Genomic DNA, 26,640 nt, shown 5'->3' on the forward strand with positions numbered 1-26,640 from the left:
GGAACAGAGCGAGTGGAATGAAATTTCATGTTTAAATGTCTAGGCTGGAATTTAACTGAAAAATCTGTAATAATATGAGATCTTGTTCTTCGCTGGAATTTAGCTGAAAATTTTGGAATAATCTAAGATTTTGAACAAGATAAAATTTATTTTATTTTATTTTTTAATTTAGTATAAGATATATCATTAATTCCAATCAGAACAAAACATAATTCATAACTTTAATCGAAATAACGTACACCTTTAGTGCATAAATTAGATGGGTCTCAAAATGTCAGCTGGCTACATCAATACCTAAACAAACCTATCATTAGTCGATCCTGATTAATATCTCCAAATTAACAGAACTATTTCATGTGAAAAAATCATTATGCATTGGACTTGATTTATCATGGATTATAATAGGAAATTAATGTGTTTGCCCTTCATCAAATTAACCTAGAAGACTAAGCTTAGGGGTCAAATAAACTTTTCTATCTAATCCATTTATCATTAACATTTTCATTGGAGGTACAAAGTTCTTAATTTTTTAGAATAGTCAAATATCTTTATTATCTTTAAAGGCAAAAATTAGGTAATTAGTTACTAAGAGTTCTTTTTAGATTAATTCTTTTTTTGTATAGTTCAATTACTAACTTAACCTTGGAATCAAAATAAAACTAGGCTTGCTTTAGGGGCATCTATGGAATTTCTTATCTCTTTTATGAAGTTTTAATCGTTTTCAATTCCGTCCTTTAATCAAGATATTTAGTTTGTTATTGTTTTTAAATCTGGTTCTAAATTTTTGGGTGGTTTCTTCTTTTAATTCTTTTGTAAAATTGATTTTTCCTTTTAATTTAGCCCTTTAATTCAAAATTATCCACATATTACTTTTGTTTTTCAAATATGATCATCATTCTTTTAATTGCTATTCAATTTTATCCTTTCACATTTGGATTTTTAAGGTTTGAGATTCATGGTTTTTTCAAGTTTGGTGCTTCTAATTAAATGGTTCAGATCACGAGTTTTATGAGCTAACACAAGTTCTCATCTTTTTTCATGGACTTATTTTTTTTATCTCATTACTTGACGTTGATTTTTTTTTAAAAAAATAAGCTTCATGGTTTTCTTTGTTTGTCTTTTCTATAGGGTTATCTCGATCTCATGACAAGGTAGGTTTGCCCCTTTTTTTTCCTTTCAGTTACTTTTTTTTTAAAAAAATCCTTTTGTGTTATTAATTTTTTTTTATTTCATCTTTCAATATCTGATTTGTTAAAAATTAACTTTCGTGGTTTTTTTTATATTTGGTGCTTTCAATCAAATGACTTTTGACTCAAGTTTTATAAGTTAACAAGTGTTGACATTGATTTTATTCTTTTTACTTGATTTTTTTTTTCATCTCATATTTTGACATTGGTTTTTAAATAACTTAGATTTTATGATTTTCTTCATTTTTCTTTCTGCCAAGTTATCCTGGTCTCATTACCTAACCGATAAGTTTGACAGGTTAACCCAAGTAGGTTCAAGTCTTTTTTTTGCTTATAATTGCTTTTTTTATTATTATTATCATCATTTTGTATATTAGGTTTTGTTTTTTTTTCTAAAATTTCATATATTTTATTTATTAAGGATTGGACTTCAAGGTTTTTCAGTTAGGTTTTTTTTTTTGCCAAATTATTTGAATTACAAGCTTAATAAGTTAACATAGAGTTTTTTTTCTTCATATTTTTTTATTTTTTATCATTTGATATTTAGAAAAAAATACTCTAGCTTAACATTATTTTTTTTCTCGAAAGCTTTTTTATCCGACCCGTGACAAAGCACGGTCACGTAGCCTATACCTGATAGTGCAATTACTAGAAAACCAAAGCACGATTCACAACGTCCCAGCTACACCAGACCCTGACAATCCAACCCCAGTTCTCTCCGAGGACATCCCTGTTAACCAAGCAAAAGACACTTTGGGCTCGAATATTTCTACCTAAGCAAGCATAAGATGCTTCTTTGTCCGACAAGAAAGCACTCCCTGTTGTGGTTTATTTGCATGGAGGAGGTTTCATTACTTCCATTGGTGCAGCCTCGATTGTTTATCATGGCTTTTGCTCGAACTTGGCAAGTCATGTCCAGGCTATCGTTATGTCTGTCAAGTACCGCCTCGCTCCTGAGCACCGGCTGCCCGCGGCCTCCGATGATGCAATAGAAGCAACTCACTTTATAAAAAATAGCGAAGTTTGGTTCAAGGAACATGCTGATTACTCAAGCTGTTATGTTATGGGTCAAAGTGATGGAGGCAACATAGCTTACCATGCAGGCTTACGTTCAGCTCATTTTGATGATATCGAGCCATTGAAAATCAAAGGGTTGATATATTTCACTGCCCAGGTTTTAGTGGGGCTATTAGGACAAAGTTTGAATCTCTATCGATCGATGATGATCCTGTTATACCACTAGCTGTTAATGATTTGCTGTGGTACCACGCATTGCCCGTTGGTGCTGCTCGGGACCATGAATTTTGCAATCCAACGGTGGGTGGTGGATCAAAGTTGATGGATAGAATGAAGTTGATAGAGTGGAGTGTGATGGTAATTTGATGGAAAGGGGATCCAATGTTTGATCGTCGGATGGAATTGGCCAAGTTCATGGAAGAAAAAGGTGTAGAAGTAGATGTTCGTTTTGGTCAAGAAGATGTTCATTTAAACCTAGATTTCGAACCGGATCAAACCGAGTCAATTCATTCAAAATAGATCCCACATCGTCCAAGTCCAAAATCTACATGCCAGGCAGGTTTTATAACAGTGGCTTGATTTACTGTTTAGAAATAGTTGCATCTTTTTTCTCTCTTATAATTTCATGTATTTGCCCTCTTTCAATTGAATGGCACAATATGATTAATTTAGATCAAAATCCCAAACTAATCTCATAACCCTTTATTTTTATTTATTTATTTATTTTATCAAATCAATCTCAACCATCCATTCACCCATCCTTTACAAGATACCCATCGTCAATCAGATACAAATTACAGTATAACCTTGATAAATCAATAACCTCAATTAAATGATATTTTTGTTAAAACTTTAATGTCTTGATAAAATAATATGACAATTAATTAATAATTTTTTATGGTGCCAAAGATACTGTTTTATAGAGGTTTAACTATATAGGACAATTATCATGCTTACCAGGAAGGCATTTCAGCAACAATTTTCTATACAATGTGCATAGAAATTGCTTGACCTTCTCCATCCAAAAAAGCAGCTGCAGTCCCGCTATAATTGCAAAAGAAGGAAACCCTGTAAATCCAGTTGTCTAAACTAGGCCTCTAGAGGGTTGTTATCGATGTGAATTATATGCATTCTTACCGAGAAAAAGCCGTAGCTGAAGATAACTCGCATTTGTCCTTAATCTGGAGAAGGTAACTTTCATTGATGAATCTGAAAGGAGAACAAGAGCATATAAAAATATATCAGCTGAAACTCATCATCAGGGGCATGGAAATGAGAGAGTAAGATCCCTAGATGCTTGAATTATCAAATAATCCCTTTGTTTAGGACATGTATTTCAAGAACCTACCAGATTCAGGACTCAACTTTGGAGAGAGGCCACGTATTGCGTACTTCACATAGGATAATAGCCTGACATTCTGTGGAGCTCCCAGCTTCCTAATGACTGACCTGAGGAGGCCACTGCAAAAGAACAGCCGACCAGTAAGGGCTGCGCAGCTACTTTATTAGAAAGTAAATGATTAGGATGTTGGACTTTTCTTACTCCGTGCGCAATATAGTGAGAAAGTCAGGTGGTAGAGATTCCATGAAAGAAAATAAGTCATCCACTTTCAAATAATTCAACTCCTGCTTCAAGCTACTCTTTTCTTCATCTGACATTCCCTTTCCAAGAATTGCTTTACTGTTGCATGAACCAAGCTCAGTTAGGTCTCTAATTTAATTGTTAATATTCAATAATAAATTGCCACTAGATCTCCATTATATGATAAGAAATGCTAATTCACAGGAACAGACCAGTGTAACTATGTTTCACTTGCGGTCTTTGTTTGGGTATCCTTAAGCGGGGTTATGGGCTGTGGAATGCTAAAAGGCACATTCAGTAAAGGATGAAACGAACAGAAAGAAAACGAGTATTTGTGGAGAAACACAGGGAGTGCAAGAAACAGGAGGTGATGAAAGAATTAAGAGTGAAAGTTAGAACCAAGTCAGGTGACAATCTTATATACCTAGGAATCATAAAACCCCAGTTTCCTGGTTAAATACTGAGTTTCATATTTGGTGTTATACTGTAGCGCCTCAAGAAAAGTGTACCACATAATACAATTCCAGAACGGTCCCTTGTACCACTCTACATCATCAAGAAGACTTCAATTATCACCCCCATCATCTCATCACCACTATGGTCGACAATGATATTATTAACAAAAATCTGTATTTAATTGCAAAATTATTCAACAATTAACTCTACCATCACACAGTAAAAGATAAAAACAAGAAAAATCACCTGTTCATGGTTCTTCCAAGAAAAATGACAGGGAGGTATTTAGCATACTTCCCAACACCAAGTCCTTTGCCAAGCTGCTGTATTTTATGTGTGTCTTGAAGAATCATAGCTTTCCACAGCTGACAATAGTCTTGTCTAAATCCTTCATCCAATTGTTTGTAGATTCCATGATCTAAAATAACTGCAGGTGTATGGCGAAACAACTTCATACTACAAGCTGTTTTCGCAAATGAGAATTTATTTATGATAATTCAAAATTCAACACATACCCAGAGTAAAGCCATTTGGACCTTCTGGAGAAACTAATATATTTCCAGGGTGCGGATCTCCATGCACAAATCCATGTACGAATATCATCTCAGCAAAGATTTCCACCAAAGCTTTCGCAACCTAATATACAGACTAAGGGAAGATCGGTAAAAAATATTAATTTAGTCAGCATCATGCATTGTAAGTTTTAATGATGAATCATGACCAGCCACAAAATAAATATGATATCCTCGATTTGTGAACGTTTACAAGCAATCTCAATTGCAGGAAACTGAGTATTTGTTATAAATTTAGAGAAAAACAACCTAAAGGGGACTCATGAAACCAACCTTTATAGGATTTATTCTCGTTTCCTTCATAAATTCCACATCATCAACCTGAAATGCTAGGAACATCATGTTAATAGCACGTAGCAGTTGACCCAAAAGCCTCATAATAATATAGAGACCAATTAAAAGAAACCATTACGTTTCAAAATGATACTATGAACAGTGCTATAATTTAATAGGTTTTCTGAGAAGTATCAGATAAAGTTGTCCATGATTTAACAACAGTCCATCATGGAAGAAATGTTCATCGGTTATGTTATATTGTAATTGTTGTTTAAAATGATGGTTTAAAAATCTTGAATTTTAACACCATCAAAATTTTGGAAAAGTGAGCTAGGTAACCGATACTTCTCCTTTAATAAGTCCCAGAACCTTTTAGTTTAGTGCCCAATTTAGTTCCCTGTAACTGGTAGAAAAATTGGTGCAAAAATTGGAGTCATAAACCACTATTTGTTAAAAGTAGCACCTTTTCTCTGCTGGGAAAAAAATAAAAAACGCTATTGGTTATCCTGGCAATTATGGTTCTGGAACCCATTTTGTTGCCCAAGCTTGTATTATTAATACATTACTGGCAGCCTTGTAAAGAATTCAAGGCCCGCAGAGAACTGAAATAGACCTTCTAAGTTCATTGGAATCCTAATCACAAGACAGATGCAGCAAGTTCAAAATCCATACCTTGTGCCCCCAACAAAATTGCATCGTCAAAACCTGACATGTGGTCAGCTCCTGGAAATATTAATATGGTCCTCAGAATTACATTCACCAGTAAGCACAAATAATTTGACAATGGCTGTTGGTAAAGGAAAATCTCAGTCATCCTACCCAAAATACACGAGGAATCCTGACGAACTTGTTATTTTTAAAGTTTTTGCCAGTTTTCTCAGAATTTCTTGCCTCCTGAATGAAATCTGTGAAACATGGAAAAGTGAAAAATCATATCTTTCCAGTCATAAATAAGTGAGTAGTGCTAGACCATTCAAAGTGTTGTAAATGATTGAGTCAAATAATTATGTCATTAAACTATCACTAAATTTTGATATTAGTTCTACTTTTGACATGAAAGATCTTGTTATATATAAAACACAACAGTTTATTCTTGATACTCCTTTTGATATCCTTACCGTATTATCTTTATCATTGACACAAAAGGAACATATTAATGCTACTTTGGATGCACAAGTTGTTTTCACTAGGGATGGAAAACTTCAACGAATCCCAGTATAGGGGCTGGATAACTAGATACTGACTATACTTTGATTATCAGAGAGATATCACAATAACTTAATCATGATCTTTAGGATCATTATTGGAGTCGCCTTGAACTATACTTGACGAGGTCTAGTTTCTCCAATCTCGGGAGAATTGGTGAGGACACCGGACTCGAGACATTGTTTACGCACTTGTATGATCATAGACGATGGAGATTAGGCTTTAGCTTATATTTTGGTTTAATTTATTTGAACTTTATGTTGAGGTTTATTAATCAGGCTTTATTTGTTGAGCTTGATTTAATTATTGTTGGGTATTTTATTTAGTGGGCTATAAGCCCAATTGCTTGTTCTAGTCAAGGTTTTAGTATTTATGTACTACTTTTCTAAATGTTAAGGAGTTTTGATAAATCAAATAAAAAATTGCAAAGTTGCAAACTTTTCCAACCCCAACTCTTTTCCTCTAACTTTTTCTTTAGCCTTTTCTTCTTAGCTTCTTCTTTTCTTTCTTATTAGGCTTCAAATCTTTTTTTGTTCCGCATCGCATTGACTGGCCATATGATGGCAAGGGGGTCTAAAATATTCTTTTTTTTCCTATAAAAAAAGGTAACTAACTGACATCCGTTCTAAACAGTTGAATACTTTAGGTTGGAATATCATATAGCACATACTTTTACCCTTGGTTGCAGGCAATTTTTCATGTTGGAATATGGAGAATGCATGCAGTGAAGAAGTTACACAAGTTCTTCAAGTGTCTATGAAGGAGATTAAAAATGCATAAAATAAGCAAAGGAATACCACTGACCAAGTTCTGAAGAAATAACCTCTCTGAATTCTGTTACCAGCCAGTTAAATCTATAATCAGGGAAAAGCTGTGGAAAAGAGAGGGGGGGAGAAGAAAGGGAAAAAAGAAAGATAACTCTAAGCTAGTGGATCAGTCATCAAAATAAAAGGAGTATAAGTTAATTAGGAAGTGAAAACTCCCACATGAAATATGCAAAAAAAAAAATCAGGAGAATAAATTGTTGTCCAAAAAGAAAAGGAAGACATATTCATATTCAAGATTCAAGAGACATCAGATGTGTTGACTGTTACCTTATCCAAAAAAGAACATCCACAGTCTAACTTCACAAAAAGATGATACCACTATGATGCAACAGAGATATAATTTAAATTGTCAAGAGAATTTTATCACGCACCCATGCCACGGATTTTGAAAGAAAGGACATAGTGGTTATGTCTATCTTCATCTGGCTTTCTAACCCAGGGTACTGTACCTACATGCAGAAAAAGAGAAGCATGTTACAATTAAATACATAACTCACAAGAATCCGTAAAGTTTTGAAGAACAAGAAAATTTTCTAACATTTAAAAAGAAGGTTTGGAAGGGTATGTTCCACATTCACCAGAGAACATCATATAGATTCTCCTAATGTAATCATCAACTTTATTGGAAGAATCAAATCACAATGATATCAAGTTTTTCCTCTGCAAATTGGATATATAATGATGGATTAAGTTCCACATATGAATCAAGATCCAACATATCCAATAAATAACTGTATGGCAAAGAGTTTGCTTTTGAAAAGGTCAAAAAATAGATAGGCAAGAGAGAGAAGAAGAATCCCAGCATTAATAGTCACAGACAACTTTAATATTGGAAAGTAAGCAAAGATTCAACAAACTAAAGACAATCAAAGTAAAATTGGAAACATGTTATCAAAGGATCAATGGTGTCAATGAATCACATCATCTCCAGTTAAAAGCATTCTTTAACTTCCAAAATTTAGGTCAAGAAAATTGCTTAGTTGCTAAAGCAAAAAATGAAACCAAGGGAGTTTTACAACTAAAACTGACACCAACCAACCTTGACTGCTACTTCTTGATGATCTTTCAAAATCGCATGATGCACTTGCGCAATCGATGCAGCAGCTACTGGTTGTTCATCAAACGACAAAAATCTGCCATTTACGTTAAAATAAATAAATAAATAATAATAATAATAATTCAACAACAAATGTCCACCTTCAACATCTAAAAAAGAAACTGAATCGAAACTTACATATTCTTTAAATCTCGACCCAGATTGCTTTGAAGCACTTGTTTTATATCCTTAAAACTACAAGGAACTGCCTACATTATAACTAAACAAAATATTAGCCTACGAAACAGACACAAATTCTTCATGCAACAAATAAACAAACGGATTTCGCAATAAACACAATCAAAATTAACAAGAAATTCAAAATTTAAGACCTGGTCTTGCAATGAAGAAAGCATCAAAGAGTATTCCTGTGGTACTTGTTTTAATGAAGCAACAAACTGTCCAGCTTTCACATAAAATCCTTTGTTTTCTTCACATAATTTTAGTATCCTCTTCGCAGATCGTAAATGTACCTTAATTAATTAAATTCAATCAAAATCAAAACTTAAAATATTCACTAAATCAAAAATTAACACATAAATTAAAAAAATACGAAAAACAAATATACTTCATTTACCTCGGATAATTTCTGATAATAAGAATCAGAGTTCACTGGTAGGTTACGGAGAGAGAGTTTGTAATCAGCGATGGTTAACGCAATCTGTCACCAAAAATGGAAACGATTAAAACATGATTCATTAAGTAATTAGTTTAGAAAGATAGAGGAGAGTTTTCTACAGACGGTGGAGATTGCGCGAGAGGAGCGAGGGACGGCGTGGATTGGAGAGGTGATTTTGTTAGTGAAGGAGTCGGTGGTAGTTGTGTTGGTGTAGAGAGTGAGAGCGGCGGTGCCAGTGGTTGCTGTTAGCAGTAAAATTTTAGTTTTTTTCGTTAAAGGAAGCTTGAAGTTTTGTTTGAAGGTCATTTCGTTTTGTGAAGGATGGTGGCGCTGGTGGTGGTTTTGGCGGCGAGGTAACGTAGGTATGGTGTCTTTTAAAAATATTAAAAAACGGTCCGAGTTCTTAAAAATTTGTGAGGATTCCAGATTATGAGTATGGGCTTTTCAGTAGGCTATGCGGCCCATTGTTGTTGGTCCAATGATAATGGGCTTGTACAGTTATCCTTCTATAATTTCTTTAAGTTTTGTTTAGAAATAATTTAGATTAAAAAAAATCAATATTTAGCTTAAAAAAAGGTTATGCTTAATAAAATAAGCCAAATAAATATAATTGTCACAGTCCGTCTAAAAATTGGCCTAAAAAAGAGCATATATTACTATATTATCAATCAATTTAATCAATTATTTTTATTAAAATAATATCATTTTATTTTTAAAAAATATATATTTAATATGAACACGTACGAACTTAAATTAGATTTGACTTGATAAATCGGATTACTAATAACCTTGTTGGATTAAATGGATTTCACCAAAATAATATTTTTTTCAATTTAACTTTAAATTTAAATAGGCTTCGGGTTATCAAATTTTTAGATCAACCCGCCAAGTTGGAATAAATTTAACAAATATGCTAACAAATTCATTGAAAAAAGAGAGAGCATGATAGCATAATTTATAAATTATTGCAATGTTTTTATTTATTTAGTGGAAAATGAGTTATTCATTATTGTGAATTGCATGCACTCTCCTTTTCCTCGTGAAAGCAGATTCTTATGGTTGTATACTGGTTAGATATATATGACTACAAATTAGGGGAATTACTAAGCTATTTTGATTAAATAAAAAAAAGTTCACTCAATCACCTAACCAATGACTATATGTATGAAATGTAGAGTATTTGTAATTGCGATTAGCAAAATATTTTCTATTTATTTGATCCAATAGAGTTTTTTTCTTGATTTTTAACGATTCTATTTGTTTTTATGTTTAAAAATTATTTATGTGCATTTTAAAAATGTTTTGGGCTTAAAAAAATTTAAATTGATTTTTTTTATTTTACAATAATTTTAATTTTTTAATGTAAAAAAATTCTTAAAAAATTATATATATATATATATATATAAACATACCCTACGGTACCAAACACGCATTTACCTTGTCTTCTCTAATAACTCTAATCCACAGCGAGCGGGCATGCCCTCTCTCTCTCTCTTCTCTCTCTCTCTCTCTCTGAAATATCATCAAGAACAGTAGCTAAGAACATCCAAAACTTCACCGACCACTCCTTTATATTTCAAAGTTATCATCTATCATCATCGGCCCACCTGGCCATCATGATTCATGTTATCGTACACAATTATAGGACGACAAAACCTAGGCTGTTCCATTCGGCACTGGCACCATCTTCATTTTCGAGAGAAAAAACATGTTTGGATGTCGTTTTTCTAAGCACTAGCAATTCCTTTCACATCCCAGCATGTACGTGTCCAGATTAACCGTTCCTTTTTCTGGCTTTCTTCGGCTTGGACGTGTCCCCCATTTTTATATGCATCGGAGCTTCCCTTCATTTGGATGCATAAAACGTGCTCAAGCCGAATGCATAGTTGCTTTCAATTGTGCCACAACAGTAATTTAAAGATAATAATAATTCAGAAACCGCTTGGTTGGGATGGCAATTAATTTCATGCCGATGAAGACTTACCTGAACCAACTCACTTCATCAGATTCCGGCAAAACTTGGAGATAAAAATCCAGGTTTCAAATTTGATATAGATACTAGTTTATTTGACAGGAACAACTCAAGATAAATAAATACCCTTGGAGTTCAAAAACAAAACTATACATGTACCACGATAATTATATACTAAATAGTTCTAAACTATAGCATTCAAATCCGAATCATGAGTACCCGATAGTTACCCAAGACTCAATTGAGTTGGGATCGAGTATGAAAGATCCATACATGTTCCCGACTCATCGAAAGCCATTGATATCCCTACCTCCATGCCCCTTTTCTCTTTCAGCTTCTTGGTTTTTTGCTCAAGGGAAGGAAAAAGAAAAGGTGGTAATTCATGAAACACAGAGGGGGCGAACGGTGAAGTGCTTTGGATTTCTAGCTTGACGTTGCCAGCTATGTTGAATACTATTTATTGCCTGTAAACCCCAATATTTTAGAAATTTCTTATCAAAGTAAGGATTTAATTCAAATTGAGCTCACAGGAAGAGGAAGATCGAATTGAAGCAGCCACGTATCTTTGAAAATTAGTTGCAATGATGGAAGGGGAATCTATGGACAAGAGATAGGCGAGGGCAATTAATTGCCGAGGGCCCATGGCAAATGTTCCCTCGAGGCAACAATTTGCATACAAGAACAATACAAAAATCACTGAACAATCAGTCGTGCCGAAGAGTTTTTTCCGCGTTCATAGCCTCCACAAAAAAATAAAAATATTTGCTTTCAAAAGTCTGACAAGCACTCTAGATTCTCTAATACAGAAGGACAACGGTAATAAATGACAGAGGGCACATGGTTATTTTGACTTTAGATTTCCCTCTACCCAAACGCAGTATATCCAACTCACTCGAGTCAAGATTTTGAGGCATGGACATCCATAATTAATGTTGGCCTTAACTATGGGGGGCTTTTCTTTTCCCTAATGCCATCAAATCTTGATATATGCAAAAAAGAAAGTCCTTAATTGCATAAAGTAAATGAATTAAAAAAAAAAACAAAACAAAGAAAAAGGGCCAATTGTATTAGACAAATTAAGGCCCAGATGGCATTGGGAGCTAGCTTGGAATGAAGCATCCAATGCACGATCAGCTCTTTCTTTTTTTAGCAAAAGAAAAGGACTGTATGCACAATTATTTAGATCACCATTGTTTTTGTTTTTTTGACCAATTATAATTATAGTATAGTATAAATTAAATAATTATATTAAATTTAATAGACGAGACAATGTCTCATCCTCCCTATTAACTTAAAAATAATAATTAAAGAACCGCGCATAGAGTTTTTTTTTTTTTTTTACATAGGTATTTGAGTCAGGTTACGCACACTTTAACTAATTTCACGGGTCCTGAAATTAACGACCATGTAAGCCTCCAGTGGTTCTGAAGGGACTCGAACTGTGACCCAGCAAACCCAAGACCTGACCAATTAAGCTACCCTTCAAGACTAAACCAAGTGCTTAGCCTGACTTACCAGGCCCAACGATACCTGATCTCATTTTTGTTTTGTTTTTAAATTTTGATTTTTTATCGATACTTTTTTATAAGAATATTTTTTAATATTTTTAAAACTAATTTTTTAATTAATACTCACTCTTTAATATTTTTAGCTTATTTATCCTTTTTATATAGCAATTATATATATATAGATAGATATATTTTCTTGTTTACCATTGTTACCTCTCTATTTTCCCGTATAATTCAAATAAAATGGTCATAAATATAATCTGAATTATTATTTATTTAAAAAAAAACGTTTATAATATTTAAATATTTTTTTTTCTGGAAAAATATGTAACCTGCTAACTACTCCAGTAATATTTAATCGGACTGACCAATGACATTTCTTCCCTTTCCTTTCTCTATATAAACCTGCCCACAAGTCTCACCTTCCTCACGCAATTTCACTCTTGACTCTTTCCCATCTCAGCAACACTTCACACTTCTCTTTGATCACGATGGTTCTCTCCAAGACAGCTTCAGAATCTGATGTCTCCGTTCACTCAACGTTTGCCTCTAGATATGTTCGAGCTTCACTTCCCAGGTATAATTACTAGTCTGATCATCTTGATCATGTTCTTCTCCATTTTTTTTTATCATATATCGCCTTTGAATCCACCTACACACACACATGATGAATAAATGGTGTTCCTGTATTTTATTTAATTTCCTTCGATTAGGTTCAAGATGCCAGAGAACTCGATCCCGAAGGAGGCAGCCTTTCAGATCATAAACGATGAGCTCATGCTGGATGGAAACCCTAGGCTGAACCTAGCATCGTTTGTGACGACATGGATGGAGCCTGAATGTGACAAGCTTATCATGGCTTCTATCAACAAAAACTACGTCGACATGGATGAATACCCTGTCACCACTGAGCTTCAGGCAAGCCACCAGTACCTTCACACACGATATGTTAGCTGCTATTTTTTTATTTATTTTCTTCTCCTACACAGAGATTCAAGTCTTCAAAACTAAATAAATTTAGACAGATCATTAATTACATCTACCTACTGAAGCTATAAAATGCATTAAAGTATTGGATTCTAATAAAGATTATATTCTAAAATAATTTAATCTTGACTTGTATAATGTGGTAGTTATGGACAAGATGGTTTAATTAACGTTTTAATCTCTAAAAATATCGAATTTAAATATACGAAGATTGGAAGCAAACGAAGCTTGTAAGCCTGTGATGGGTCTCCACGCATCCCCTAGTTTAACAAGTTAAGAATATTAAACAATCAGAATAAACTAGGTTGCCAAGTACCCTTTTAATCAATCTTACAAAAAGATATAATTGACTTTTAATGGAATATTAATATCTAATGTTTAGAATTGACATTATAAAATATATTATTAATAAAAATAATATTTTAAAACGATAGAATCGTCATCATTATTCATCCACAGGTACAATGACATAACAACTTGAATGTTGAAAATTAATTCGATTTAAATCTTATTATTTTTATTTTATTTAATAAAAATTAAATACAGTATAATATAAGTTTGAATTGAAGTTGGATTGGACAGTGCGATCGAACTGAATAAATTTAGTCTTCATTCTTGCCGATTTTGAAGCCTTTACTTTATAGTTGCAGGTCCAAAATTACTTATTGAACTATTGGCTGTGTGTAGATGATGTTCGAGCTGTCCAATGATGTGACATTCTCCTAATTAGATGTTGACTTTTACAGTATGCCCTAAAACAAAAGGTCACGATCCAACTGCCTGCTATAAGAGATTAGGAAACAGGGATTCACTTTCTGTTTTATCAGCAAAGAATTAATTGAGATTAACCTTGGAAATTATGATTATTTTGATTCTCCCAAAAGGAGCAAGACACACACACACCGACAGCTTAGAGAATTCATGATTTAAGGACTTTTTCATCTTCTATCATCACATCCACTAGTCGGTGAGTCAGGAAGAAGACGACTACATTGCTGGGCCCATTGAGCCAGTGATGAATGAATGGCACAAGTGTGATGAATGATGAATCAAAATTGATGTCCTTTTGTCTTCTACTCTCTCTTTTTTTCTTTTTTCTTTTTTCTTTTTCAAATGACAAAGACGAATACAGATATGACAGATCTGTACACAATTGAGCTTCAACAAAGAACAGGATATTTGTCATATATATTAAAGATTAAAATGGTGTTGCTTTTATTAACAATTGTTTTCAAAAAAATAAATAACTAATTGATGGCTTGATTTTGACTTGCTTTTATCTTGAATTGATTGGTTTCTGATTAACTTGAGTTTTTAACTGAGTCGTTTTAATTTTTTTTACTTGAATTACTCTAAATTTTAAATCAACTATATTCGAGATTGACTTGCCACGCCGATTATTTAGGTTTTATAATTAGGGAGGATATAAAGCTAGGAAATGAAAATCATGAAGAATCTGTCTTATAAATTAAAGAAAAATCAGTAATTGATTTCTGATATTTAATTGTTAAGAAAAATTAATTACATGACAAGTTTTAGTGTTTATCATAGCTAGACTAATTAATTACGATACTTTTCTTCTTATATATATAGTTAATTATGATATTCTTAAATATAAAGTAACCATTCAACCACAAATAAAAATTATTGATTAATGCATTTGTTAGTCTTTAATTTGATGAATTTTCAAGACCTTTTTTTTTTTTTTTTTTGCAAAGGAGCTGAACCATATGATGATTGTTTATTCTACATGCAGAATCGATGCGTTAACATGATAGCCCATCTCTTCAATGCTCCACTTGGAGACTCAGAGACAGCGGTAGGAGTAGGAACTGTTGGATCTTCTGAGGCTATAATGTTGGCTGGTTTGGCATTCAAGAGGAAGTGGCAAAACAAGAGAAAAGCTGAGGGAAAGCCTTACGATAAGCCTAACATTGTCACGGGAGCCAATGTTCAGGTATTGTGATTAATATGAATATATATTGATAACAATTAATGCTCAAGGTACAAGTTACTAACCATAATGTGCAAGAAATCATACTAAATAATGTGATGTTTATTCATTCTTGAAGGTATGTTGGGAGAAATTTGCAAGGTACTTTGAGGTGGAGTTGAAGGAGGTGAAGCTTAGTGATGGCTATTATGTGATGGATCCTGAGAAAGCAGTGCAAATGGTGGATGAGAACACAATCTGTGTTGCAGCTATTCTTGGTTCCACTCTTAATGGAGAATTTGAAGATGTCAAGCTCTTGAATGATCTCCTGGTGGAGAAGAACAAATCAACAGGGTAGTTAATCTCTTTGATTATATACTTTATTAACAAAATTAAGTTTGCTCATCTTAGAGGGAGGGGGGGAATATGCTTTAAATCCACATTCTGTTTAATCCTGAGTTTTTCTTCTGTAGTTGGGATACTCCGATCCATGTCGATGCGGCCAGCGGTGGCTTCATTGCACCTTTTATATACCCGGAGCTCGAGTGGGATTTCCGGTTGCCATTGGTGAAGAGTATCAATGTCAGTGGGCACAAATATGGACTAGTCTATGCTGGTATTGGATGGGTCATTTGGAGGAACAAGGAGGACTTGCCTGAAGAACTTATCTTCCATATCAATTATCTTGGAGCTGATCAACCAACCTTCACCCTTAACTTCTCCAAAGGTAACTTGACAAAACATCCATGATTCATAACGTTTTCCTTCAGTTCTTCACGACCAAAATCTATACTCAGTTCACCCTATTTTTCTTTTGCAGGATCTAGTCAAGTTATTGCTCAATATTACCAACTCATTCGGTTGGGTTACGAGGTGATTCGCGAACATATGCTAACATGATCAATCATATTATACTTTGCATAAGATAATCATAATTAACATCAGAAACACATCTTGTTCATCAGGGATACAGAAATGTCATGGAAAATTGTAGAGACAACATGCTGGTACTCAAACAAGGACTAGAGAAGACAGGCAAGTTCAACATTGTTTCGAAAGACAATGGGGTGCCACTGGTGGCCTTTTCTTTGAAGGACAATAGCTTGCACAACGAATTTGAGGTGTCCGACATGTTAAGGCGTTTTGGTTGGATTGTGCCTGCCTACACCATGCCTCCTGATGCTCAACATGTTACTGTGTTGCGCGTCGTAATTCGAGAAGATTTTTCTCGGACACTCGCTGAGCGTCTTGTCATTGACATTGGCAAGGTTCTACATGAGCTTGAGACATTGCCATCCAGGATCAGTGCCAAGATTGTGTTGGCTAATGAAGAGAAGGATGCCGTGGCCGATAAAGACAAGAAGGACGTCCAGAAAGAAACAAGAGAGATTATTACAGCTTGGAGGAAGCTTGTCATTCAAAGGAAGAAGATGAATGGTGTTTGCTAGAGAATGAAAGGATGGTGGATTGAGCTGGAGTGATTTTCCCTCTCGCAATTTTATTATTTATGATGTTGAGCTAGTGTTGCTAATCAATCAAATTGTTTTTTTTTTTGTTTTCTTGTGTCATCGTTATGTGATGTACAACTACTTGATTGTGTGTATTTTTTAAACCCAGGAATGGATTTATGCTTGAAGTACTTCTCGAGCAAGGATTATGAGGACTTCAGATTTTTATTGAGTTTTCTTCCAAAATATTCTTCCATAAAGAAAAAAGGTCTCTTAAATATCATAATCGAAACAGAAGAGGATGGGTTAATTAATTCCATATCAAACACTAAAACCATAGTTATAAAACTTTAATTGGTTCATAGCCTGGTTTACTAGAATGTTGCATAACACCATTAAAGTATTTTGTCGGTATTTAAATTCTTATTTTGTCAGAAAAAATATATCAATAAAATTATAGATTGTAATTGTTCATTGAAAAACATATTTTATGTGATTTATATTATATCGATTATTTTGTTGGTAATATAATCTCCAATGATTTTATTGGCGGGAAAACCACGCCAAACAAAAAAAAATTACCAGTATTATTTCGTTGATAATTTTATCAAGAATTATGGCATATTATCGAAAGAATAAACAATTGGTAATTCTATCAGTGATAAAATGCAAATTATCAGCAAAATTAACCCGTCGGAGATTCACATATTGTCAGTGGCAAGTTCTGTAAATGTTTTTGAACTCTCTGGAACTTTCTGAGAGAATTAGTTTGTCGGTAATTCAGTTTGTAATTATTAATGGCAAAGTCATGTAATTTTTTTCAACTCTCTAGAACCTTCTAAGGGATTTATTCTGTCAATCATTCTATCTATGCTTTAAAGTCCGTCGGTAATTCCGTTAGTATTATATTTAATATTTAAAAAATTAAAAACAAACAAAGTAATTAAAAGAAATAAAACTAAAATAAAAAAAACCAATTTTTTATTATTAATTTAAAAATTATTATTGAATACAATTTATGTAGTAGACAAAAACTGAAAGAGGAGGAGACGAATCTTTATCAGGACCAGGTGGGCGATGAGGTAGACCACATGCATGTACCATCGAGGCTTGGCAACAGCTCCTCATACAATCGTCTAAGTTCAGTCATCTCGGATCTAAGTTAGGTCATCTCGGCACTAAGCCAAGTCGTTCGAGCTTCAACTTATTCTCATATAATCGCCTGAATAACCAAAGAGTGGGAGCTCAAACCCAATTACGAGGAACTAGCAGTTGATACACTATGGCTTGTCTGCATGTCTTTGATCGTAGTGTTTGAGATATTGTAAACCCGATTTCTATCAAGTCTACTGGACAATCCAACCTCTAACTATAAATTCATATCAAATTCTGGATGGGTTAAGAAATCATCCTTGTATCTCTTATGTAATCGGGTGTTATTTAAAAAATATATATAAAAAAAGGTAGTATTTAAAAAATCAAAATTAAAAAAGAAAAGAATGAGGCAAGCGTTGTTGTGCCTGGTAAGCTAAGACAAGCACCTGACCCATCAAGAAAAGGCTCGCGCGCAGGATGTTAACTTTTTTCTTAAGTTAGTCTACCCTAATTTTGCTGGGAAAAACATAGATGGCGCATTGTCTAGAATTCCCTAGATTAGGGGCTGGAAAAACAAGGTTCTTGTTTTTTCACCCAAAAACTCACCTTTTTACCAAAAACACATAGAAAACCTTGTTAAACTAATTAATGACCTCCTAAAACACAGAAAAATATCTCAAAATCCAAAATCAACCTAAAATAAAAAAAATCTTTCTAAGCTCAGGCACTTTCAAGGTAAAAATACACATTTAATTTGAACTCTTCTTATCATAAAAAAATATTTGACATAAAAATCGATCTTTTTTATTGCCAGAATCATCGTCAACGACAACTTTCTCTCTTTACACTGGAATTCAGCAAGCCTCTCTCTCTTCTCCCACAAAAAAAAAAGACTGAAAATAAGGAAAATAAAGTTTGATATCAAAATTGAATTTTTAAAAATTAAAGGGATGGCTTACCTAATAGCTAAAAAAGATGGCGGGCTAAATTAAACTTTTCAAACAAATTTCAAAATCACCACCTATTTTACTTTTTTTTCACTTTAATCCTCTGTTTTTCAATTCAATTGTCCCTATAAAAAAAATATAATTGGGTGCTAATTTAAGTTCAAATAAGCTTGATTGTGTGAAATAAAAGTTCGATGATTAAATTAAAAATTAAAATAAACTCACTTTATAATCAACAATGATTTGTGAGAGAGTGAAAAATGCATAACACGCTACAATAATTTCAACACTTCTTTAATTTCTTTTAATTTAATTAAGTGCAATCAACTCAGGTATTCTCAGGGACAATTATGAAATAAATCAGAAGAGTAGACTACCATTAACTTCAAATAATAATAAAAAAAACCATCACAATAATACATGCTTGAAATTGTAAAAAATTGTATGTCCTGTTTAGTTGTGAGAACTACTAATTCAGTAAATTAAACTGATTGCGAGGAAACAATTGGTTTGATGTTTAAAAATATATGATTTTTTCTTCAGTTTTTGTATTTAAATTTGGAAATTAGTACAAGATTTATTGAATTATTTTAAAAGCACAAGGAAGAGGGTCTTTTTAAGATCGTTTGAAGAAGAGATTTATTTTCAAATTAATGCACAAACTAGTTCAAAAATAACTATTATTTTATATTTCGAAACGGAAAAAATAAAAACAGAGATATGTCTTATTGTACTTCATATTTTAATAATATTAAAATTCATTCAAAACTATTTTAAAACATTTATATTAATTATGTCTTTGTTTTTATCTATTTAATCAAATATATTTTTATTTATATTCTTTATGTCATCTAACATTAATCAAATGCAATGGAGCAAAATGTAAACCTGCTTAAAAAAAAAAGAGAATAAAAAAATAAAAATAAAAAGAACAGGAAATAAATGAAATCAACAGGAAATGTCATCTAAAAATAAATGAGGCCAAACCTAAAATGCTAAGAGATTAAAAAAAGAACACCATACTCCATAATTCCCCCAACCAAACAAAAAAGAAATGATAGAGTAACCATAAATGACGTCAATGTCTGTTATAAATGGCAAGAAATTAAATTAAGCTGCAAATACAAAGCCTCAAAGTTTTCACCATATAAGCATCATCCCTCTCTCGTTTTCTGTCTCTCTGCTACCTCTGATCTTGTCTTCACACCATGGCTCTCTCCAAGACTACACTAGACACTGATGTTTCTGTCCACTCGACCTTCGCATCTCGATATGTTCGAGCCTCGCTTCCAAGGTGATCTATATCCCATCACTTCCTGAATCTGTTTTTCTGATTTCGATCTTTAAATCATTTTTTTTTCCATGATGAACATTCTTTCAGGTTCAGAATGCCAGAGAATTCGATCCCAAAAGAGGCAGCCTACCAGATCATAAACGATGAGCTCATGCTGGATGGTAACCCTAGGCTGAACCTGGCGTCTTTTGTGACAACATGGATGGAGCCTGAGTGCGACAAGCTCATCATGGCTTCTGTTAACAAGAACTATGTTGACATGGATGAGTATCCTGTCACCACTGAATTACAGGCGAGTTAATTATATTTGCTTGGTATTTCAGATCATATTCTTGTGTTGCATTCATAAATTATATATTTCCATGCATGAATTAATTAATTCTAAAATGGATATTTCATTTAGATCAAAAACCTGTTTCAGCTCTTTGGATCTGTAATCTTCCCATGAATTAAGTGATGCATGGAGGTGTGACAGCCAAGATAGTTTCCTAGCCAGCACTATTCAGATCATTGTTATACAAAGATCTTGACTAAATAAAAAAAATTATATCAAAGACTTTAGATTACGTCTAGTTAATGTCTCGGGATAAAAGTGACATGTACAAGAAGAAACAAAGAGATGTTAGGCTAGAGAAACAGACATAGATCTGTTTTTTAAACAGTTTAATTTGAAGTAAGTTTTTCTCTTTTTAAATAATTAATTGTTTTTTTTCTTTTGCTGATATAATAATTAAATGCTATTTTAATGTAATAAATATGTCAGTTTTTTACTCATTGAATGATATGATGTTATATATGGGATTTAAATCTAAAAAATAAAAACTATCACATATCTATATATGGTGTAATTAATATTATTGATATACTCCTACCATAGTTGTTGCTGGCCTAGAGGGAAAACCGAAAGAAGGCAGATTTTTAGGCAGATTGAGGTTTGATTGGGTCGTCATTAGTTTTGCTTGGTGCTTTTTTCTTAAGACTAGGTGTTGTTTATCCGAGATTTCAGCTTTAAGCTCTATAATTTCGGTGTGCCCAAAGGTAAATAATGAGGTATTGCAATAAATATTTATGTTTTGGTTGTTTTTAAAAGTATTTATTATTATTTAAAAATATATTAAAATAATATTTGTTTTATTTTTAAAAAATTATTTTTGATATTATTATATTTAAATAATTTAAAAACATATAAAATAATTTAAAATATAAAAAATTCAATATTTTTTTAAAAAAAAATTAAAACGCAAAAATAAAAGAGTTAAGAAAAATATGAAACAACATAAATTTAAATTTACATGGATAATCCGAGTTAATTTATGTATCTAACATGTGAGTCAAACCATGGCCCAAACAGATTTAATAGTTTTGATATTAAAAGAATTTAGAGCAGAAATTGGTAATAATAGTTTTGATATTATTAAGAAATCGTTGTTAAAAATAATTTAATTATTTTAAGGAGATTTCATATACAATATTATCATTACATTCAAATAAAAAATTAGAGCGAATAACATATTTATACCCCAACTATCGTGCAACTCTCAACAATGTCCCCAAACAAAAAACAAATCCCAATTGGATCCCCTAATCGATTTGACCTTACCCAATTAACCCTCCCTTTAATTAAATTTTTTGCCTTTAAATTAATCTTAAGAAACGAGACCATTTTAATTGGGTAATGTTTGATAGAAGAGGGACTGATTGGGAGTTGCTTTTGGTTTGGGGAGCCAGCAAGAATAATGGGATATTTTGGAGACAAAAATGTCTTTTTCCAAAAAAAAAAATATATCAATTTAGAAAATTATCAAAATAATTTAACCACATAATTCCATTCTTAAAACAATAAAGCTTCTCATATAATTTTGCGTTATTCTTCATATGGTCTTATTAATGAGAAAACAAATCAGTCCCAATTAACTCAAAAAATAATTAATTTAAATCTGAATTACAATCATCTTTTAAATAACGAACATTTAATATTAAAGCTCGTGGAGCTCATCTTCTAATTCCTATACAAGCAGAATCGATGTGTTAACATGATAGCACATCTCTTCAATGCCCCACTTGGAGAATCAGAGACTGCAGTTGGAGTGGGAACTGTAGGATCCTCAGAGGCAATCATGTTGGCAGGTTTAGCATTCAAAAGAAAATGGCAGAACAAGAGAAAAGCTGAGGGAAAGCCCTGTGATCAGCCCAACATCGTCACCGGGGCCAATGTTCAGGTAATAAATTTAGATTAGTACTATGCTTCTTTTTCAATAAGTCAAATGTGATCATTGCTAGTATAGCTGAGAATTTGTTGACCCTTTTGCATGAAAGGTTTGCTGGGAGAAATTTGCAAGGTATTTTGAAGTGGAGTTGAAAGAAGTGAAGCTAAGAGAAGGCTATTATGTGATGGACCCTGAAAAGGCTGTGGAAATGGTGGATGAGAACACAATCTGTGTTGCTGCTATCCTTGGCTCCACTCTCAATGGAGAGTTTGAAGATGTCAAGCTCTTGAATGATCTATTGACTAAGAAGAACAAGGAAACTGGGTATGATCTCTCTCTCTCCCTCTCGACATTACATTCTTACATGTACGTTACACTAAATTCAACAAGAATTTCACTATTTTGCAGATGGGATACACCAATCCATGTGGACGCAGCAAGTGGAGGATTCATAGCACCATTCATATACCCTGATCTTGAATGGGATTTTCGGTTGCCATTGGTGAAGAGCATCAATGTTAGTGGACACAAATATGGACTAGTTTATGCTGGAATTGGTTGGGTCATTTGGAGGAGCAAAGAGGACTTGCCAGAAGAGCTTATCTTCCATATCAATTATCTCGGAGCTGATCAGCCCACCTTCACCCTTAACTTCTCTAAAGGTTATTTCCAAGCTCAAAATAGCTTTCTCTTAACAGTTTTCTACCTACCTAGCTTACCCTGTATCTTACATGGATAAGCTAAATCTTGCCTCTTGTTGTTGCAGGTTCTAGTCAAGTCATTGCCCAGTACTATCAACTGATTCGTTTGGGTTATGAGGTAGGTTCCAACAATATCTATGAACATGAGAAATTAGCTAGTTTTGAGACACCAAAATTATTAATCTTTTTTTCATCAGGGATACAAGAATGTTATGGAGAATTGCAGAGACAACATGCTAGTGCTCAAAGAAGGATTGGAGCTGACAGGCAGGTTCGACATTATCTCTAAAGACATTGGAGTACCATTGGTAGCCTTTTCTTTGAAGGACAGTAGCACCCACAATGAGTTTGAGGTATCCGACATGCTAAGGCGGTTTGGTTGGATTGTGCCTGCATACACCATGCCTCCTGATGCTCAACATATTACAGTGTTGCGCGTCGTTATACGAGAAGACTTCTCACGAACACTAGCCGAACGGCTTGTCAATGATATCCAGAAAGTTATGCATGAGCTTGAGACCGTACCATGCAAAGTTTGTGCTAGGATTTCGATTTCTGGTGATGGTGATAATGAGCAGCATGGTGCTGTAGTTGTGAAGAAAACTGCTCTAGAGACCCAGAGGGAGATAACTACAATTTGGAGGAAGTTTGTGATGGAAAAGAAGAAGATGAATGGTGTTTGCTAAAGATTTTTCTCACTTCTTCAATTATCTCCCAAGAGAGTAGAGCCTTAGTCGCATTTGGAAATGCCGGTGTGGTTGTGATTATATTCGCGTTGCGAACCAAAAGCATTATTTTAATACTTTTGATTTGAAAACGCGAATAATATTTTTCAAGTTGCAATATTTTCTATTCCTGGAATTAATTTGTTAAAATTCTACTTATTATATGATAATAATATATATCCCTCTTAAGCTTTCAAGGTTTTATTTTACAATTAGTAGTATTCTCGTGTGAATTTTCATATATCAAAACTAAATTCAATACATATTTCACAATCAAATTTAAGGTACATGATTAGGAAAAAAAACCTACTGAAAATTATCTTTAATGTCTAATTGAGCTTGTTTCATAAGCCTAACACAACATAATTAACCAATCCCTTGAAATTTCAATCTTAAGAGGTGTTTTAGTGGACCTTTTCTTAATTACAGGTAATTTCAAATTAGTTCAGGGAGAAGGACAATATTATGAAATTGGTAGACAATAATATTTGATAAGTGTTTTGCATTATGTAAGTAGGCCAGGTTAGGTTTTTCTTAACTAAAAAAAAAAGGATACTTAGGTAATGCTAGAGATTTTAAAAAAGAAAAAAAAATTGAGACTCGGGTACATGACTAGATTTAATAAATTTGGTTGATTTAATAATATGATTAAAAAACGATATTGATAGTAAATAAAACGAGAAAAAAAATAGAAATAATTAATTATAAAAAATGAATTGTCAATATCATATTTAAGGAAAAAATTAAAAAAAAAATCATTGGAGACTCACTATCATTTTATTGTTGACACCACTCCACCATTAGAAAAAGCTCATCGAGATGGTTTTAATATCACTATGAAAGGCTGCATGACCACAAGAGCAAGGACTTAGAAAGCAAACCAAACAAAATATCATAAAATGAGTATTTCATTCTTATATTTAATCAATTAATTAAATTAAATTAAAAAAAATTCCTTAAAAAATGCTTATTCTAACAAAGAAAAATGAATAAATTATTCAACTTGATTATAATAAAAAAAAATTATGCTGAAACTACAAAAAAAAAAACCTTGGACACCAATTAATTTTTTTTTTTTGCTTTTAAAGGTAATTTAATTATTTTATCGTGCTAATAAAAAAATAAAAAGTCGACAAGGAACCTAGACTCCAGTTAAATATTTTTTGCTTTTAAGGTTAATTTAATCATTCTATTGTGCTTTAAAAGGTTGAAAAAACGATCTACCCCAATCATTTTGGTTATGACTAGTATACCTTGAAAAAAAAATTGTATTATCTTTAATAGACAATTCAATTATTTTTATTGAAATAAGCAAAATAATTATTATATTATTTCAATTCACGGTGTTTTATATCAGGCTTTATAATAAAACACTAATCTCCTTTGTTTTTTAGTTTTTTTAATATTAGAATAAAACAAAGGGAGGCATAAATTAGTTTATGATATTAGAATTCAAAAAATGTGAGCTTTATTAAACTTAATTTATTGTTTTAAATTTTTTAAAAATAAAACTCAGATATTTAAGAAAAAACCAATTACATGTATTAAAGACATTAAATAAGTGTTATTTTTTATGATAATATTCTTATAATTTTATAATAAATTATAAACAAAAAAAGAAAACATTGTGATTGATTAAAAGTATTAAATGAAACTTAACAAGCACCCGTACCTAAAAAAATTATTTATTAGGATGACAAATTCAGAGGCGATCTTAAATTTTATCCCTGACAAATAGCCGTTTACATTAATTAATTTTATTTTTAATTGTATCAGCTATTATTTAATTGGGTTCCGATATTCAATCCAATAAAAATAAAAATTATTTTTATTGGATTGAAAATGAATAGCTGGCTGAAATTAAACTGATTGTGGCATAAAAATTTTATAAAATTAAAAATATTTTTCATAATCACTGGAAACAAGCAATAATATAAATAGAGAAAGCTATGCCAATTACACTGACATGTACAGTATAATGATATATATATATATATATATAATCTTTAAAGTTGCAACCTTAATTATAAAATCCTGACGGGACTAGCAGGTTGACTTGAGATCTAGCTAATTTAAAATTTAAATTGATTTGAATTGAAAAAAAAATTGGAAGAAAAAAGATCTTAACTAACCCAATCAAAACCAAACCTTTAATTCATTAATTTTTTTAAAAAGATATATTTTTGAGAATTAATCTAGAACAGGTTCTACAACTATGATTGCAACTTATAAGGTTATAAATAAAGAAATAATTTATTTTTTTTATTAAATAGGAGAGATTTAGCATACATACTTCAAGATCCTTTCTAGCAGGTTGGGTCAAGATCTAGTTAATTCAAGATTTAAATTAATTTAAATTAAGAAGAAAACATTAGAAGAAAAAATATCTTAGCTAATCCAATCAAAACCAAACCCTTGATTCATTAATTTTTTAAAAAATATATATTTTTGAGAATCGATTTAGACCAGTAAACGACTATGGTTGCAACTTGTAAGGTTATAAATAAAAAAAGGTTATAAATAAAAAATTAATTTATTTTATTTATTAAACAGGAAATCTAGCATACATACTTCTATTTATAACAATTGACTTTGCCGTTTGAAGGACAGGGCAACCACCGACACCACATGCCTCCACGGACCAGTTTGAAGGACAGGCCAGCCACCGACACCACGTATTGCACCATCCCTTTCTCCTGTGTAGATATCGAACAGTTTACTTTGTCCATTCCATACCATAATACAAAAATACGAGGCGTCTCCCCAACAACAACGAGGACAAAAATCAAATAACCAACTAGATTAGTTTAGTTAGATTAGTTTGGTCAAACTCTGAATTTATTTTTTAGGAATTATTAGTAGTAACTCTGAATTTATTTTTTAAGAATTATTAGTTCAAGTTTTACAAACTTCAGGGTTACTGGAGATTTACATGGTCGTTAGCTTCAAGATCTATAAAATTAGTCGAGATGCGTAAAAGATAAC

The 26,640-nt window shown here is 32.4% G+C and overlaps 4 protein-coding genes across 5 annotated transcripts; 3 read left to right on the forward strand and 1 right to left on the reverse strand.

Annotated features, from left to right (window-relative positions):
• The first annotated feature begins 2,115 nt into the window (after positions 1–2,115).
• Positions 2,116–2,570, forward strand: LOC18097551 (probable carboxylesterase 120). Its single transcript, XM_024599618.2, has 2 exons — positions 2,116–2,269; positions 2,362–2,570. Exons 1-2 carry the CDS (start codon positions 2,116–2,118, stop codon positions 2,568–2,570), a joined length of 363 nt encoding a protein of 120 aa, XP_024455386.2.
• Positions 2,571–3,006: 436 nt separating this feature from the next.
• LOC7494519 (uncharacterized) lies at positions 3,007–9,220 on the reverse strand. Its single transcript, XM_052451917.1, has 16 exons — positions 8,962–9,220; positions 8,797–8,880; positions 8,552–8,692; positions 8,358–8,428; positions 8,163–8,256; positions 7,495–7,572; positions 7,101–7,167; positions 5,910–5,995; positions 5,763–5,813; positions 5,088–5,135; positions 4,758–4,878; positions 4,489–4,669; positions 3,748–3,885; positions 3,553–3,665; positions 3,342–3,413; positions 3,007–3,248 (listed from the first exon to the last, which is right to left on the reverse strand). The coding sequence occupies exons 1-16, from the start codon at positions 9,142–9,144 to the stop codon at positions 3,136–3,138; spliced, it is 1,641 nt and encodes a 546-aa protein (XP_052307877.1). The 5' UTR covers positions 9,145–9,220; the 3' UTR covers positions 3,007–3,135.
• Positions 9,221–12,753: 3,533 nt separating this feature from the next.
• LOC7494518 (glutamate decarboxylase 1) lies at positions 12,754–16,918 on the forward strand. Of its 2 annotated transcripts, none has more exons than XM_002305891.4 (7): positions 12,754–12,895; positions 13,032–13,236; positions 15,062–15,262; positions 15,378–15,592; positions 15,712–15,965; positions 16,059–16,111; positions 16,204–16,918. In XM_002305891.4, exons 1-7 carry the CDS (start codon positions 12,810–12,812, stop codon positions 16,684–16,686), a joined length of 1,497 nt encoding a protein of 498 aa, XP_002305927.1. In that variant the 5' UTR covers positions 12,754–12,809; the 3' UTR covers positions 16,687–16,918. The 2 variants fall into 2 exon arrangements, with proteins under 2 accessions (XP_002305927.1, XP_052308427.1); XM_052452467.1 differs by having other exon boundaries at positions 13,032–13,230; positions 15,056–15,262.
• Positions 16,919–19,792: 2,874 nt separating this feature from the next.
• Positions 19,793–23,852, forward strand: LOC7468337 (glutamate decarboxylase 1). The gene is made up of 7 exons (XM_002305890.4): positions 19,793–20,022; positions 20,110–20,314; positions 22,041–22,241; positions 22,339–22,553; positions 22,638–22,891; positions 22,996–23,048; positions 23,128–23,852. Exons 1-7 carry the CDS (start codon positions 19,937–19,939, stop codon positions 23,614–23,616), a joined length of 1,503 nt encoding a protein of 500 aa, XP_002305926.4. The 5' UTR covers positions 19,793–19,936; the 3' UTR covers positions 23,617–23,852.
• The last annotated feature ends 2,788 nt before the right edge of the window (positions 23,853–26,640 follow it).

The sequence above is a fragment of the Populus trichocarpa genome, chromosome 4, assembly GCF_000002775.5.
Source record: "Populus trichocarpa isolate Nisqually-1 chromosome 4, P.trichocarpa_v4.1, whole genome shotgun sequence".
NCBI classification, from domain to species: Eukaryota; Viridiplantae; Streptophyta; class Magnoliopsida; order Malpighiales; family Salicaceae; genus Populus; species Populus trichocarpa.